This window comes from Salvelinus namaycush, chromosome 11, assembly GCF_016432855.1.
Source record: "Salvelinus namaycush isolate Seneca chromosome 11, SaNama_1.0, whole genome shotgun sequence".
Classification (NCBI taxonomy): domain Eukaryota; kingdom Metazoa; phylum Chordata; class Actinopteri; order Salmoniformes; family Salmonidae; genus Salvelinus; species Salvelinus namaycush.
Window position 1 is genome coordinate 16273095 of NC_052317.1, and position 19107 is coordinate 16292201.

The following is a 19107-nucleotide window of genomic DNA, read 5'->3' on the forward strand; positions in this document are numbered from 1 at the left end:
AGATCCTGGTAAATTCTGGGAGAAAAGTGTCTGAATCCTAAGTGGAACCCTTTTCACTACATAGACTCTGGCCAAAGGTAGTGCACTAATGGGTGTAGGTTGCTGTCTGCTGCCGCTATCCAGTTATACTCGGCTTCCTCAGAATAAGCATCCTGTTCCGGAACCATTTGAATATTCTTGAGGCTTGAATAGCAATGATCCTGTTTAAAAAAATTCTACCTGAACTTAGGCTCCATTTCTTTATAACCTCAACATGAAGATGTCTGTAGCAAGACGACCAGTTCCAATACCAATGACCAATGCTAGACATGAATTATTGATGAAGAAATAGAAACACACAAAAAATGTAATTCCACTGTTAATGCTTCAAGGAGACCAAATAACCCTGCTGGGAATCCAAACTTGGGAGTTGCTTCTACAATGGCTGTATTCTGCATGCCTGGGTTAGGCCAAACAGACCACCAGCTTCAGGAACACACCCATGGCGTTCCACAAAAACACTTCTGTGGAGGCTCCTGAAGAACCTCGTTCTCAAACAAACTCGCTCGGAGTGTCTGGACCATGTGCAAGAAAGTTCTGCTTCTGACAAAAGGTGGATGAAGATGTGCAATAACCCCAGGAGAGCAAAGCAGGGTGCAGATGTCATAAAAGCTCTTGCTCTGTTAATGGAAGAATACCTTAAAAAAGGTAGAGCTTCTCAGGAAACTTCTTCCCATCCCAAGACAAAGCCTCGTAAAGTGTTATAAGTGTCCCGTAGTGGGGGCTGGTGTGGGGAGGAAGGGTCATCATAGTAAATGACTGGAATGTAATGAATGGAACAGTTTGCAACTCACGGAAACCATGAGCAGTCATGGGATTTAAAAGTGCTACCAGCCACCACTAGACTAGACATGGGCACACACGAAAAGATATGCCACTCATTGGCCTGTTTTGTTTCCCATGGAGCCCCCATGGAGCCATGGGTCATATGTAGCTGTGCAACTAGGCTTGATTCACATGGCGGACTTGGCGGCCATGGATGGTGCGAAAACTCAGTTGACTGGATCTCTGCCAGGGTGCAAGTAATCTGTTTGCATAGCACTCTGTAAACCACTTACGCACATGTTATGAAGTGTTATGACATAGCTTCCCGTTAACAATGTTCCAGGAGGCCACGAGCGCTGCCCTTACAGATGCCCTCTCCTGGAGTAGACCTAATAATCCCTACTACTGGGTCACTTCCTGTAGCATGCCCAGTTCCCTTCAATGGCAGTCAAATTGTTTCAATCAGGCCCATAGTCTCAGAGTTGCAGTGCTAATCTAGGGTGAATTTTACCTTCTAAATCCGAATGAATAAGAAGGGGGACCTGATCCTAGATTATGGCCCCAGGTAGGGACTGTTGCGGTGACCGCATTAACGCCACACCTGCGGTTACGAGTCATGAAGGCAGTCAAATTCCACGTGGCCGTTTAAATCGTGGCAATTAGCAGTACCTACTTCTTTGTTAACCGCTCAAAACAGAATAGCCGCATGTGCACACTCATGCCATGGAATTCTAAGCCAATCTTGTCTGCTAAATGGATTTGTGTAGCCCACAGCCATTTGGCATAGCCAGATCAGGACCTAACATACGGACAACTCAGTGTATGCTATTCTGTTCTTCTGAAATAGACTACATTTTCATCACATCATGTTTATTTAGACCTGTCTAAAATAAATAATGGATTTATTGTGAAGGTGTAGAATATATTACATGGATTTATTAGACTTTTTTAAATGTAGAGGGTCTGCATCAGTGGCTAGTAGGCTGTATGTGAAAGCCATATGATGTTAAATGTGTTTATATTAATTAACGGTCAATTTGCTTGACAATCACCGGTTGACGAAATTGTGTGACCGTCACAGGCCTAGCCCCAGGAGAACTACTGTATGTAAATGTCAATTTTAATAGCACATGCCTAAAGTATGAGCAATGCCACTCAGGGCAGGCAGCACTAAATTGTGATGCCGGCTGTGGCTCATGCCTCACATCAGTACAAATCACCTTTCCATTAGGAGGCCTAGGATACGTCCCAGATGGCACCTTATTCCATTCATAAAATGCACTACGTTTGACCTGGGCCCATAGGGCTTTGGTCAAAAGTAGTGCACTATAAAGGGAATAGGGTTCCATCTGGGCTATAGACCTGAACAGCTGCTGGTCCACTAATGACAACACACTAGAGGTCGACCGATTAATCAGAATGGCCGATTAATTTGGGCCGATTTCAAGTTATAACAATCGGTAATCGGCATTTTTGGACACCGATTATGGCCGATTACATTGCACTCCACGAGGAGACTGCGTGGCAGGTTGACTACCTGTTATGCGATGGCAGCAAGAAGCCAAGGTAAGGTGCTAGCAAGCATTAAACTTATCTTATTAAAACAAATCTATCTTCACATAATCATTAGTTAACTACACATGGTTAATGATATTACTAGTTTATCTAGCTTGTCCTGCGTTGCATATAATCGATGCGGTGCCTGTTAATTTCTCATTGAATCACAGCCTACTTCGCCAAACGGGTGATTTAACAAGCGCATTCGCGAAAAAAAGCACTGTCGTTGGACCAATGTGTACCTAACCATAAACATCAATGCCTTTCTTTAAAATCATTACACAAGTATATATTTTTAAACCTGCATATTTAGTTAATATTGCCTGCTAACATGAATTTCTTCTAACTAGGGAAATTGTGTCACTTATCTTGCATTCTGTGCAAGCAGAGTCAGGGTATATGCAACAGTTTGGGCCGCCTGGCTCTTTGCGAACTGTGTATACACCATTCATTCCTAACAAAGACCGTAATTAATTTGCCAGAATTGTACATAATTATGACCTAACATTGAAGGTTGTGCAATGTAACAGCAAAATTTAGACTTAGGGATGCCACCCGTTCGATAAAATTCGGAACGGTTCCGTATTTCACTGAAAGAATAAACATTTTGTTTTCGAAATGATAGTTTCCGGATTTGACGATATTAATGACCTAAGGCTCGTATTTCTGTGTGTTATTATATAACACGGTGGTAGGCAGCAGCAGGCTCGTAATCATTCATTCAAACAGCACTTTACTGCATTTGCCAGCAGCTCTTCAAGCATTGCGCTGTTTATGACTTCAAGCCTATCAACTCCCGAGATCAGGCTGGCAATACTAAAGTATCTATTAGAATATCCAATAGTCAAAGGTATATGAAATACAAATGGTAGAGAGAGAAATAGTCCTATAAGAACTACAACCTAAAACTTCTTACCTGGGAATATTGAAGACTCATGTTGAAAGGAACCACCAGCTTTCATATGTTCTCATGTTCTGAGCAAGGAACTTAAACATTAGCTTTCTTACAAGGCAGATATTGCACTTTTACTTTCTTCTCCAACACTGTTTTTGCATTATTTAAACCAAATTGAACATGTTTCATTATTTATTTGAGGCTAAATTTATTTCATTGATGTATTATATTAAGTTAAAATAAGTGTTCATTCAGTATTGTTGTAATTGTCATTATTACAAAAAATATATATATATATATATATTATATAAAGCCGATACCAATTAAATTGGACAATAAAAAAATAAAACGTTTTTTATTTTTATAATATTAAATACCGATTAATCGGTATCGGCTTTTTTTGGTCCTCCAATAATCAGTATCGGTGTTGAAAAATCATAATCGGTCGACCTCTACAACACACCATGTCCATTCTCCTTCACGGAGACCTAACTAACGTACGTGTGGCCTTTTCATTAACACGTCATGTTTTCAAAAGCTGGAAACTCAAATATATGACTGCTTTTGTCAATACCTTGCATGCAGCAGGAAACTGGTGAAAATGATTATGGATGCAAAACCTACTAGGCTATTCAAAACGCCCTGCAATCAAATATTTAATCATATGGCTCATTTTTAGAGCAATAAAGTAATGATTTGAAATCCAACTTCTACCTCAATGATGTTTGCTCACTTCCCTTCATGGAGTTAAAAAAGGAACGTCTGTCACTGGTATAAGAAGTATGGTGGAAACTATTCAGAGAATGCTTGCCAAAGTCATGCTTCAATGGTTGACTCCACAGTGAGCCTGTGGTCAAGTACTGTGTCCCAAATGGCTCCCTATTCTCTTTTTAGAGCACTACTTTTGACCAGGGCCCAAAGGACACTGGTCGAAAGCATTGCATGAGATAGGGCATAGAGTGCAGGTAGAGTCATTGCCACAGGGATCATCACACATAATCACACAAGCTTTTAATCCAGCATTGTGCCCGTTTTTGGAGCTGGAAGCCAGGCCACGGTCTCCCACAGCCCTGCTGTGACAGAGATCCAACAGTTCAGCAACATCCTAGCCTGGGTACCAGTAATTGTGGCATCATGCCACTCCTTACCTGTTTGTTTGGCATGACAGGAAGTGGTAAGATAACACCAACAGACTGGTACCAAGGCTAGCAACATTCTATGGACTCATAACACATTGTGGACTGTGGGAAGTAATGTCAATAATGTCTCTACAGTATTTGGAGGTTGTCCTTTAGAAGATAACAAGAACAAGTCCATAATTGAGCCATTGCCTTGGACAGTCTTGTTTGAACGTTGATTGGAACGGCTGCATAGACTCTGATCATAGGGCGTTATCTAAGTGGTGCAGGACAGTGTGTGATGCACATGACCAGCGCAACAACTCGCTCTTCTCACAATCACATGCCCACCCTGAAGCATTGCAGATCAGATCAAAGGCAGTTACACACTAATTAAAATAATTTGTTTAATGAAATGAAATGATATCCTTGGGCAAGCTAGTCAAATGTAACCTATTCCTTTTGGTGGTTGCAATAATTAGGCTCTCAGTCAAACCCAAAATAACTCATCTCAATTCTTAGTGCACAATATCGAGTAGGTCTATAGGTTTCACTAAACACAGGAGTGAGGACGACGACATTCATCCTTTCACACCTAGCACGGACAATGAAAAGGAAACACTGTCAACAAGTGGTCTGAGTGTTTTTCCTGTACCTATGTTTTTCCTGTACTAGGCCTAATAGCCTACATGTCACATCAGGATTTGAAACAATCAAAAAGTTCCAATCCGTGGATGTCACAATCAATATAGGCTACTCGATCGTTAGTCTTGTCATAAGCAGTAATATTCCATCTGAACAACGTACGGTCTCTGAGGATTTTGTTCCAGAACAGGACAAAAAGAAAAAGCTGCCAAGAAAAGCAATGCCAGTGTGTCAACACCATTTCTTCTTATGAGGTGAATTAAGGCCTGGGTTGTGTCCCAAATGGACCCTATTCCCTACAGTGGCAAGAAAAAGTATGTGAACCCTTTGTAAATACCTGGATTTCTGCATACATTGGTCATAAAATATGATCTGAACTTACATTTACATTTTTAAGTCATTTAGCAGACGCTCTTATCCAGAGCGACTTACAAATTGGTGCATTCACCTTATGATATCCAGTGGATATCCAGTGGATATCCAGATATCCAACTTCATCTAGGTCACAACACACACAGTCTGCTTAAACTAATAACACACGAACAATTATACGTTTACATGTCTTTATTGCACACCGTGTAAACATTCACAGTGCAGGGTGGGAAAAGTATGTGAACCCTTGGATTTAATAACTGGTTGACCCTCCTTTGGCAGCAATAACATCAACCAAATGTTTTCTGTAGTTTCGGATCAGACCTGCACAATAGTTAGGAGGAATTTTGGACCATTCCTCTTTACAAAACTGTTTCAGTTCAGCAATATTCTTGGGATGTCTGGTGTGAACCGCTCTCGAGGTCATGTACAGCATCTCAATCGGGTTGAGGTCAGAACTCTGACTGGGCCACTCCAGAAGGCGTATTTTCTGCAAAATGTCTTGATAAACTTGGGAATTCATTTTCACATCTGTTAGCAAGCTGTCCAGGCCCTGAGGCAGCAAAGCAGCCCCAAACCATGATGCTCCCTCCAACATACTTTACAGTTGAGTTGAGGTTTGGATGTTGGTGTGCTGCCTTTTTTTCTCTGCACATGTTGTTTGGAAGGAACACACAACACTAACTGTAGTTTCATCTGTCCACAGAATATTTTGCCAGCAGCGCTGTGGAACATCCAGGTGCACTTTTGCAAACTTCAGACGTGCAGCAATGTTTTTTTTTGGACAGCAGTAGCTTCTTCCGTGGTGTCCTCCCATGAACACCATTCTTGTTTAGTGTTTTACGTATCGTAGACTCGTCAACAGAGATGTTAGCACGTTCCATAGATTTCTGTAGGTCTTTAGCTGACACTCTAGGATTCTTCTTAACCTCATTGAGCATTCTGCACTGTGCTCTTGCAGTCATCTTTGCAGGACGGCCACTCCTAGGGAGAGTAGCAACAGTGCTGAACTTTCTCCATTTACAGACAATTTGTCTTACCGTGGACTGATGAACATCAAGGCTTTTAAGGATACTTTTGTAACCCTTTCCAGGTTTATGCAAGTCAACAATTCTTAATCTTAGGTCTTCTAAGATCTCTTTTGTTCGAGGCATGGTTCACGTCGGGCAATGCTTCGTGCATAACTAACATTTTGTGAGTGTTTATAGGGCAAGGCAGCTCTAACCAACATCTTCAATCTCGTCTCATTGATTGTACTCCAGGTTAGCTGACTCCTGACTCCAAATAGCTTTTGGAGAAGTCATTAGCCTAGGGGTTCACATACTTTTCCCAACCTACACTGTGAATGTTTAAATTATAAATTCAATATAGACAATAAAAATACAATAATGTGTGTGTTATTAGTTTAAGCACACGCAATATGTCTATTGTTGTGACTTCGAGGAAGATCAGATAAAAATGTGATGACCAACTTATGCAGAAATCCAGGTCATTCCAAAGGAATTTGTCTTTTTCTTGCCACTGTATATAAAAACACACTTCTTTTGATGGGCCCAATATAGGTAAAAGTGTGCAATTTGTGGCATATCCATTGAGTTATGAGGTGAATTAAGGCCTGGTGTCTCTCTCTCTGCCGGAAGCATTCCACTATAAATGGCAGGGAAGTTACCAGAGAGGGTCCTATATGGCAGACCAGTGCCCGGAACCCCCACACTAAGCTAAATCCAGACCACTATTATGGATGTGTTCAAAATGGCACCCTATTCCTTTTATACTGGACTACTTTTGAGTGCACATAGGGAATATGGTGCCATTTGGGTGCCAACCTGTGTCAAGTTGGCATTAATACTGATCTTAGCACATCCATGACCAAAGAGTTTTGTGACACGGTCACTTGACATCACACTGCTCTAGAATCCAACTAAAATTGCCAGTGTCGGGAGCAACAACAGCAGCAATAGCTATATACTAAACGACTAAAGTGGGTTTATTTTCTGCTGTGGGTGAGAAGTTCACAGGGAGCTCTGGGTTTTTAGATCAAAGCACAACGCACACATAATGAGTCTTTGATTTTGGGCCTCGTTTCCACCCTAGAAGCCCAATTCACTCTCAGCTTGAGAACAGTCAGTATTTCCCCACTTTTCGCTCCCTGCAATCAGGTCGGCTGCTTAGTTAGACTTCTACGCATGTTACGATTGTTGTCCGTTTCTTGCCACTGCATTGATTGTCAGTTTGGTAAGACCAATGATCACAGAATTTCGATGTGAGGGCAAAAGTAAACTTTAATGTGTTAACTACACTGACAACACACTCTACAAAGTAATTGATATGCAAGATTATATTGATCTAGAAAAGGCTAAATGTAGGCTGAAACCCCCAGATATGCCCCAGCAGTCTGCCTCCCAGTCACAGCTGCAGGATAAGAATAGGCCAATTCTTCTCCAGGACTCCACAGTCAGACCACACTGAATAATTGAAAAGACATGCACTGCACCATGTCATCTGGGTTACTAACATGAAAACAACTGAGACTGCTCCTCCACACAATGCTGTGCCATGCAGGATGTATTGATGGAATTCTCATGGTCCTGTAGATCTAATATCAATGTAATCAAGTGCAATATGGAGAAATTACTGCGCCATTTCCTGGTTGCAATATTTTGAATAGTTCACCTTCAGTTTGTGTGACAAAACAAGCAGTCGTTGTGTAGAGAATCATTGTACCATCTAAACCGCTGTGAAATATATTTTCCATAACCAAAAATATTGTATATTCAGCTGTTTGAAGCTGGTGTACAAATCTGAAAGTAAAAGACGCAAAAACTCAACTTAACGGGGAAGCATAGAAATGGCGCACATGTAATAGATCTACCGCTTCTTAGACTTGCTTTCAATGAGAATGACAGAACTATAACTCACATGTTTATGTGAAGTTGGTCAGGTCGCCCAAAAAGTTACATATTGTAGCTTTACATTACAGTTAACAATGCTCTTAACCACTAAATATAAATAAATGTCTTAAGCTTTGCAAAATGGTCTGCACCCTGCAGCCATATTCAAAAACAAAGTTTCTGCTCGTCTCCTCCTGTCTTAGTGGGAAAATGAACATGCTGTGGAAGCGAATCAAATAGCCAGCTACTGTATCAACAAATTGGCATTCCCAAAACTGGGCAATCAAATGTAACCTGTTATCCTGCTCTCAGCTGTCCAGGCATGCCAGTACAACCATCATATTGCTAAGAAATTGCACAATGTAATAGTCAACAGTACCATTTATCCCTCCATCCTCCGGGGCTTGTTGCACTCAAGATTAGAGGTCGACCGATTATGATTTTTCAACGCCGATACCGATTATTGGAGGACCAAAAAAAAGCTGATACCGATTAATCGGACGATTTTATTTATTTGTAATAATGACAATTACAACAATACTGAATGAACACTTATTTTAACTTAATATAATACATCAATAAAATCAATTTAGACTCAAATAAATAATGAAACATGCTCAATTTGGTTTAAATGATGCAAAAACAAAGTGTTGGAGAAGAAAGTAAAAGTACAATATCTGCCATGTAAAAAAGCTAACGTTTAAGTTCCTTGCGCAGAACATGAGAACATATGAAAGCTGGTGGTTCCTTTTAACATGAGTCTTCAATATTCCCAGGTAAGAAGTTTTAGGTTGTAGTTCTTATAGGACTATTTCTCTCTATACCATTTCTATTTCATATACCTTTGACTATTGGATGTTCTTATAGGCACTTCAGTATTGCCAGTGTAACAGTATAGATTCCGTCCCTCTCCTCGTCCCTACCTGGGCTCGAACCAGGAACGCGTCGACAACAGTCACCCTCGAAGCATCGTTACCCATCGCTCCACAAAATCCGCGGCCCTTGCCGGGGAATTTGCAAGGGGAACAACTACTCCAAGTCTCAGAGCGAGTGACGTTTAAAACGCTATTAGCGCGCACCCGCTAACTAGCTAGCCATTTCACATCGGTTACACCATCCTAATCTCGGGAGTTGATAGGCTTGAAGTCATAAACAGCTCAACACTTGAAGCACAACGAAGAGCTGCTGGAAAAACGCACTAAAGTGCTGTTTGAATGAATGCGTACGAGCCTGCTGCTGCCTACCATCGCTCAGTCAGACTGCTCTATCAAATATCAAATCATAGACTTAATTATAACATAACACACAGAAATACGAGCCTTACGAGTTATTAATATGGTCGAATCCGGAAACTATCATTTCAAAATCAAAACGTTTATTCTTTCAGTGAAATACGGAACCGTTCCGTATTTTATCTAACGGGTGGCATTCCTAAGTCTAAATATTGCTGTTACATTGTACAACCTTCAATGTTATGTCATAATTAGTTCGCAACAAGCCAGGCAGCCCAAACTGTTGCATATACCCTGACTCTGCGTGCAATGAACGCAAGAAGTGACACAATTTCACCTGGTTAATATTGCCTGCTAACCTGGATTTCTTTTACCTAAATATACAGGTTTAAAAAATATATACTTCTGTGTATTGATTTTAAGAAAGGCATTGATGTTTATGGTTAGGTACAGTCGTGCAACGATTGTGCGTTTTTCGCAAATGCGCTTTAGTTAAATCATCCCCCGTTTGGCGAAGTTGGCTGTCTTTGTTAGGAAGAAATAGTCTTCACACAGTTCGCAACGAGCCAGGCGGACCAGACTGCTGCATATACCCTGACTCTGTTGCAAGAGAAGTGACACAATTTACCTAGTTAAAAGAAATTCATGTTAGCAGGCAATATTAACTAAATATGCAGATTTAAAAATATATACTTGTGTATTGATTTAAAAAAAGGCATTGATGTTTATGGTTAGGTACACGTTGGAGCAACGACAGTCCTTTTTCGTGAATGCGCACCGCATCGATTATATGCAACGCAGGACACGCTAGATAAACTAGTAATATCATCAACCATGTGTAGTTAACTAGTGATTATGATTGATTAATTCATGGATTGTTTTATATAAGATTAGTTTAATGCTAGCTAGCAACTTACTTCTTACAGGCAGGCTCTTCGTGGAGTGCAATGAGAGGCAGGTGGTTAGAGCGTTGGACTAATTAACTGTAAGGTTGCAAGATTGAATCCCCGAGCTGACAAGGTAAAAATCTGTCGTTCTGCCCCTGAACAAGGCAGTTAACCCACCGTTCCTAGGCCGTGCAATCTGTGTTCTTAACTGACTTGCCTAGTGTTAGGATTTATGTTTATGCACTATAGCCCGCTACCATATTGTTTGAAGATTAATATTGTTTTGTTACACACACACACACAATACAGATGTGTAGGTGTGTAAAGACTGATCAACATAGAAGGACAGGCTATACAAGCTGTGGTCAATCTGGGGAGGGGAGGGGTGCATATCTCTAAGCCAACCAGGGAGGGTAGGGCACTGGACAATACCATATTAGGAACTGTTTGAGTGTAGAATCGACGGAGACACAAGACGGATCTAATCTACCCAACAACCAGATGCGGACAGAGGAGAGCACCAAGCGACTTGGACAAGTCCGAGTGCCAGCATAGGCTGAGCAAAGTTTAAACCGCGCTCAGCCTCTACTATGATAGGCCAACGGACGAGTTGGAACTAAAGCTGTCATAGTATAAAAACTGTTATTTGAGTACATTCCACAGTTCTCTGTTCTACCCTGCGCGGAGATACAGTGAACCCGTATATACGAAAATTGCATTTACCATTTATCGCTTGAGTTTAATTAAAATACTTAAAATATATTCGGTGACTCTGAATCACATTTTGTCCTGATACCAGATTTGAACTGACGCAAATCTCTTTCACTAGTTAAATAAAGGTGTAAAAAATTAATAAAAAAATGTAACAAATCGGCCAAATCGGTGTCCAAAAATACCGATTTCCGATTGTTTTGAAAACTAGAAATCGGCCCTAATTAAATCGGCCATTCCGATTAATCGGTCGACCTCTACTCAAGATGCATGCAGCCCAACTAAGCTTCTTCCAGTTCAACCACTCGAGACAAAATGAAAACAAACCAAGGCGAGAATCATTGGTCAAGAAGGTGACCAAGAACCTGATGGTCAGAGTTCCTCTGTGGAGATGGAAGAACCTTGCAGAAGGACAACCATGTCTGCAGCAATCCACCAATCAGGCTTTTATGGTAGTGGCCAGACAGAAGCCACTCCTCAGTAAAAGGCACGTCTCACAAAGACATGGCGCTTGGAACCAAAAATCTCAAATTTGGACTCATCACAACAAAAAGGACAGATTTCCACTGGCCTAATGTCCATTGTACATGTTTCTTGGCCCAAGCAAGTCTTCTTATTGGTGTCCTTTAGTAGTGGTTTCTTTGCAGCAATACGACCATGAAGGCCTGATTCACAGTCTCCTCTGAACAGTTGATGTTGAGATGTGTCTGTAGGGTTGCAAAAGGTCGGAAACTTTCTGGTAAATTTCCCGGAAGTTTTCCATGGGAAGTTAAACCTGGGAATTTGGTAAATTTTGCCTAAATTCATCAAAAAAAGTTAGCTTATAACCATGGACCTTTTTTGTGGGATACACATGGCAATTCTAGGTCATGTAGCATATTTTAGTTAAACTATCCCCAATTCAATGGAATTGCAACCCTCTGCATGCTCAGTGCATTCTTCCATCACATGTACAGCTGATGCACACTAATGAGATGCTATTGAGCCCAAACTACTACACTGTCTGAGCCAAGGACCACATGCGTTCTGGTAAGTTTTGATTAAAATACTGGGTGGGGTGAATGTATTGTATATGACATGCATGATTTTTTGTGAACTAGTAAATTGTAGCCTACAGCAAAGTGTGCTTAAATAATTTCTAACTTATTTGCAATTTCTGCTAGTTAGTTCTTGCTACCATGTGGGTTTCAACTTGCTTGAACCTGCTAACTGAGGAGTGTTAATTAACCTGTTTTAATACATGTTTCCTTTTAAAACATGGATTAAACAACTCCTTTGTAAGATACAACTGCGCAACTATTTATCTGTACATGGAATTGTATTTGGGGTTTGTTTACAATTTTTTTCTTCTAATCTTTACAGGAAAATGCCACGGGCACTATCTGATGTGTGGAGACATTTCACTTCAGCTAATGTAGAAGGAAAAGCTGTATACATTTGCAAATACTGTTACAAATCACATGTGAAAAATGCAACAAAAAAGCAGAATCATCTGGCCAAGTACATAAAGTTCCCTCAGCGCTCACAACAACCAACCTCTGACAAAAGTCCCTCTATTTCTATTCAAGGTGATAATTATGAATCAGACACCTTATGGATAGCAACAGTTCATGGTCCTCCTGGAATCAGAAGGTTTTTTTGGACTCAATGGAGGAATGTAGTCAGAAATGCTGATGAATGTCTTGATCGAGCTGTGTATGCAACTGGTTCACCTCTGATGCTCACTGGCAATGTGTATTGGAAGAGATTTCTGAATGTTCTTCGCCCAGCATACACCCCTCCAACCAGACATGCTTTATCTACTCATTTGCTGGATGCAGAGTTCAAGTGAAGGTCAAACAAATCATAGAGAAAGCAGACTATATTGCAATCATCTCTGATGGGCAAGGAATAATTAACCACATCTCCACCCCTCAACCAGTATTCTACAAAAGCACAGACAATGGACAGACACACCGGTCTCTACATTGCAGATGAGCTGAAGGCAGTCATCAATGACCTTGAACAACAGAAGGTATTTGCACTGGTGACAGACAATGCTGCGAACATGAAGGCTGTTTGGTGTAAAGTGGAAGAGTACTGCCCTCACATCCACTGTGCTGCTCATGCATTTAATCTGCTCCTCAAGGACATCATGGCACTGAAAACAGTGGATACACTCTACAAGAAGGCGAAGGAAATGGTTAGGTCTGTGAAGGGTCATCAAGTTATAGCAGCAAACTACCTCACCAAGCAAAGTGAGAAGAATAAGAGCACCACATTGAAGCTGTTCAAGAGGTGGACATTGAGGAGGTCCAGGGAGAAGACATGAAAGCCTGAGAGGAAGACAACCAAAGCTTTAGTTTCTAGACAATCATTTTACAGATGCATGTTGAAAACGTTTTTGGGAGATGCGATGGATCATTGGGGATCATTCAAAATTCCCTTTATTTTGTTGTTCAGTGAAATCATCTCATGTGAAGAGTCAACTCATTTAATTAAAGTTTAATTCATAAATAAATAAAAATATTTATATTGGAAGGATTTAATCATTTGCAATTATGTCTACTTATGATAAGGTAAAAGGTTTGTTTGTCTCCATATGATATGGTAAATATATCCAATGCAAAAAACATTACATTTAAATGGTATTAATATATTAATTTGCATATATTCCCATTAATTCGCACAGAAAGTTTCAATCTCTTAATATTCCCCAAAATGTGCAACCCTATGTGTCTGTTACTTGAACTCTGTGAAGCATTTATTTGGGCTGCAATTTCTGAGACTGAATGAACTTATCCTCTGCAGCAGAGGTAACTCTGGGTCTTCCTTTCCTGTGGCGGTCCTTATGAGAGCCAGTTTCATCATAGCGCTTGATGGTTTTTGTGACTGGACTTCGAGAAACTTTCAAAGTTCTTGAAATGTTTCATTTGACTGACCTTCATGTCTTAAAGTAATGTTGGACTGTCATTTCTCTTTGCTTATTTGAACTGTTCTCGCCATAATATGGACTTGGTCTTTCACCAAATAGGGCTCTCTTCTGTATACCACCCCTACCTTGTCACAACACAACTGACTGGCTCAAACACATTAAGAAGGAAAGAAATTCCACAAATTTACTTTTAACAAGGCACACCTGTTAATTGAAATGCATTCCAGGTGACTACCTCATGAAGCTGGATAAGAGAATGCCAAGAGTGTGCAAAGCTGTCATCAAGGCAAAGGGTGGCTAATTTGAAGAATCTCAACCCTGGAATGAGTAGGTGCGTCCAAACTTTTGACTGGTACTGTATATATTAATTGGCTATGACAAAGCTATTTTGTAAATGATAAACATTGTTACATTACTAGCTCAAATACTTAATCTGCAAAAATTACAAGTTAATTAGTGGGTGATGGTGATTTCAGAAGTCAAGTGGGGCAACAACAAAAAACAAAGTTTACATTGCTGCCCCCCTTTCACTTTGTCCACATTATGTTAAGTTACATCCTTATTCTAAAATTGATTATTGTCCCCCCCCCCCCCCAATCTACACACAATACTCAAAAATGACAACGCAACATTTTGCAAATGTTATATTTTTTTTGCTGAAATATAAAATTTACATTAGTATTCAGACCCTTCACTCAGTACTTTGTTGAAGCACCTTTGGCAGCCTCGAGTATGACGCTACAAGCTTGGCACCCCTGTATTTGGGGAGTTTCTCCCATTCTTCTCTGCAGATCCTCTCAAGCTCTGTCAGGTTGGATGGGGAGCGTCGCTGCACAGCTATTTTCAGGTCTCTACAGAGATGTTCAGAGACTTGTCCTGAAGAAACTCCTGTGTCGTCTTCACTGTGTGCTTAGGGTCGTTGTCCTGTTGGAAGGTGAACCTTTGCCCCAGTCTTAGGTCCTGAGTGCTCTGGAGCAGGTTTTCAAGGATCTCTCTGTGCTTTGCTCCGTTCATCTTTCCCTTGATCCTGACTAGTCTCCCTGCCGCTGAAAAACATACCCACAGCATGTAGCTGCGACACACATCATGCTTCGTCTTAGGTATGGTATTGGCCAGGTGATGCGCAGTACCTGGTTTCCTCCAGACGTGATGATTGGTATTCTGGCCAAAGAGTTCATTCTTGATTTCATAAATTCAGAGAATCTTGTTTCTCATTGTCAGAGTCTTTAAGTGCTTTTTGGCAAACTCCAAGCAGGCTGTCATGTGCCTTTTACTTTGGAGTGGCTTCCATCTGGCCATTCTACCATAAAGGTCTGATTGGTAGAGTGCTGCAGAGCTGGTTGTCCTTCTGGAAGGTTCTCCCATCTCCACAGAGGAACTCTAGAGCTCTGTCAGAGTGACCATCGGGTTCTTGGTCAACTCCCTGACCAAGGCCCTTCTCCCCCGATTGCTCAGTTTGGCCGGGCAGCCAGCTCTAGGAAGTGTCTTGGTGGTTCCAAACTTCTTCCATTTAAGAATGATGGAGGCCACTGTGTTCTTGGGACCTTCAATGCTGCCAACATTTTTTGGTACCCTTCCCCGGATCTATGCCACGACACAATCCTGTCTCAGAGCGCTACGGACAATTTGACCTTTGACCTCATGGCATGGTTTTTGCTCTGACATGCACTGTCAACTGTGGGACCTTATATAGATGTGGGAAAAGTGAAGCAGTCTGAATACTTTACGAATGCACTGTACATGATTTACGCAAACAGTACATACACATCATCATGTACACACACAGAAAAGCCAGCTCAGACAGATACAGCTGAGAGGGCCAGATCATGAGCTCCATCATCTGCAGACTTAAATTTAGAATGGAAAATGAATGTGTTTAAGCAACAAATGTTACTGCACTGAATTGTATCGCATGGATTCGTTCTCTAATCAAACCGAATTGTTTCAAACTAAAACGTATCAGAGCCCATGTATCTAGACACGTATCGAATCGTCTTGAAAAGGAATGATGCACATCCCTAAAAGATATAACATTTTTTTTTGAATAATTCTTCCTTGACTGATAGCCTAGCACGCTACAGCTTCTTAGCCAACTATCCCAACATAATCGGATAATTATCAAGAGGAACAAAGAGAAACGGGTGCCGGTGAAAATGTAGGCTATCCAAAAGGCATAAAATCGATACGAAACGTTGTGCTTTTTATCTAGTACCCCATTTCAAAAGCTAGAGTGCGATCCTGCAATGCTGGTGCTAACTAGTGCTAGTTAGCAAACAGTCAGCTAGCTAACAACTCTCAGGGAATCAAATCTCGGATTGTTAGCTAACTAGTTAGCTAGCTAGCATCCTTATCCTCTACTTATAGACCACCTAATTAGGTTTGCATTTTATATCCCAGTTAGATCGGTAGTTAACGCTACATTTTAGTAGTTATCTACCATATTTCCATGCACTATGGTAGGGAAAGGGTGAAGTCCAAAAGGAAGTTTTTCGTGGGGTTTGCAGAGGGCTCGACCAGTTATGACTATGCATCATTCAACATCAACAACTCAGCCGAATTTATAGCAAAATCATTGTTTTAGTTTCGAATCTTTGATGTATATTTCCCTTTCGTCGCTGTTACAAATCTGCGACATATTCGCTCGACACTCGATCCAGGCATTGCACCATTGTTTCGAATCCGCTGTTGAACATTTGAAACAAACGCGTGATCCAAAGTAACAGCGACGTACCTTTGCAATGGCTTTTTTGTATCTCATGACGGCTTGCTGGATGAGAGTATGGACTTTGATATTTCCATCTCCGCATGGTACCACCACCCTAGTCCTTCCAAAACACACCGTCACTTTCATAGTTTAATATCCGATATATTTTGCCCAGACTCGGAGGTAAACCGACGATATATTCTCCCTTTGAAAGTCAGCCAAAACATGAAGTTTCTGTGGTTTTTGTATCCTTAAAGAGATGAGACCGACCGATCTTTCACCTTATCTCCAGGGACGACATTGTTCGCTTGTATTTCTGACCACCTGTTTAGTCTTTCTCTCTCTATTTCGACGTTCCCAGACTAGACTAGAGCAGGGAGCAAGATAATCACCCAGAGATTGGGGAACGGCCTCCACCAACTGGTCAAGTTTGGAACTGTCGAAGGTGATATAAAGCGCGGGCAAGGCAAGCATTGCACCCATGCCTGCGTAAATAATTGGGTAATTTTGCCAATATTCGTTATGGAAAGATAGCCCTATCACCAATCACTCCAAAATCTCACCAATTAATTGTTATGTGTGTGTGTGTGTGTGTGTGTGTGTGTGTGTGTGTGTGTGTGTGTGTGTGTGTGTGTGTGTGTGTGTGTGTGTGTGTGTGTGTATGTGTGTGTGTGTGTGTGTGTGTGTGTGTGTGTGTGTGTGTGTGTGTGTGTGTGTGTGTGTGTGTGTGTGTGTGTGTGAATATCTATGTTCTGCAACATGAAAGTCAATTTAAATAGAACAGCTGCCTGCTTAAATCTCAAAAAGGCCTATTTTGAGAAATCCAACTTTAACAAAGATGCCCATCACTTACAATATAGTGTATTATTATTATTATTGAATAACAGCAGTCTCAAGGACATGTTCTGGCCACAGAACCTGCACTATAAAGACCTATTCCCAGAGGGCTCCGGTCAAAAGTACTGAACTATAAAGACAATAGGTTGTCATTTGGGATGTATCCCATTGGTGCTTTTTTAATATGGGCCTGTGCCCCATGAACATTATTGTCCCAAAAGCAGTCGCTCTAAGGCAGAACACCAAAGAGCTACTAAATACCAGGCAGTTTGTGTACCAACTACAGTATGGCTTACATTACTTTTTTATATAGTCCTATGCCCCATGATTGATCAGTGTATCTTACTGCCCTAAATGTCTGAGCTTATGGGTGAGTCGCACAAGATACAAGGCAGGAAAACAATCTATATTATATTATAACTTTTCCTAGCATAGGTTCATGGACTTACAGTGCAAACAGAAATGTGTCTATCTGTGTTCACACTTTATAAAAAGGGCATACAAAAGGGATGCTTCAAATGTTTGTATGTTTGCATACTGTTCCTGTGGTTAGATTTTAATAAATATTTATCAACATTGACCACCTGATAGAATATCTTGATCAGTTGCTGTAAATGCTTTGAAATTACCTTTAAATCAAATTGTATTTGTCACATGCGCCGGATACAAGTGTAGACCTTACAGTGAAATGCTTACTTACAAGCACAACAATGCAGTTAAGAAAATACCTAAAAAATTAAAGTTAAAAAAAATGTTGAGATAAGAATAACAAATGATTAAAGAGCAGCAGTAAATTGAGGTAGTATGTACATGTAGATAGATCTATTAAAGTGACTGTGCATAGATAATAACAGAGTAGCAGCAGGGCTAGGGGGGAGGGGGCCAATGCAAATAGTCTGGGTAGCCATTTGATTAGATGTTCAGGAGTCTTATGGCTTGGGGGTAGAAGCTATTTAGGAGTCTCTTGGACGGAGGGAATAAACACGTCACACTGAGCGTCATGCGATTCCATATGAAATGCATTTCTAAAGCCCTTTTTACATCAGAAGATTTCACAAAGTGCTTATACAGAAACCCAAACAGCAAGCAATGCAGATGTAGAAGCATGGTGGCTAGTGGGAAAAAACTCCCTCGAAAGGCAGGAACCATGCTCTGAGGGGTGGCCAGTCCTCTTCTGGCTATGCCGGGTGGAGATTTAGAGTACATGGCCATTAAGGCCAGATCGTTCAAGCTGTTGAAACATTCATAGATGACCAGCAGGGTCAAATAATAATCACAGTGGTTGTAGAGGGTGCAACAGGTCAGCACAGCCGGAGGAAACGTCAGTTGGCTTTTCATAGAGTCGAAAACAGCACGTCCGATGAACAGGTCCGTGTTCCATATCCGCAGGCAGAACAGTTGAAACCAGTCTAATACAGTTGGCTCTAATAAGTACATCTTGTACTCACGTCTATACCCAGCGAGCGAGTTTGGTAACGCAAAGCTACATTCTGGGATTCTAAAAACCAAACGACTGCACCACTACTTGGTCTACAGGGAA

The 19107-nt window shown here is 41.0% G+C and overlaps 1 protein-coding gene across 1 annotated transcript in view; it reads right to left on the reverse strand.

The window, feature by feature from the left end:
• LOC120055864 (partitioning defective 3 homolog) overlaps positions 1 to 17085 on the reverse strand; it is a 248842-nt gene extending 231757 nt beyond the window's left edge. The window contains exon 1 of the mRNA XM_039003891.1: positions 16758 to 17085. Coding sequence (XP_038859819.1) covers positions 16758 to 16877 — 120 coding nt within the window. The 5' untranslated portion in view covers positions 16878 to 17085. The remainder of the gene's footprint in view (positions 1 to 16757) is intronic.
• Positions 17086 to 19107: the final 2022 nt, after the last annotated feature.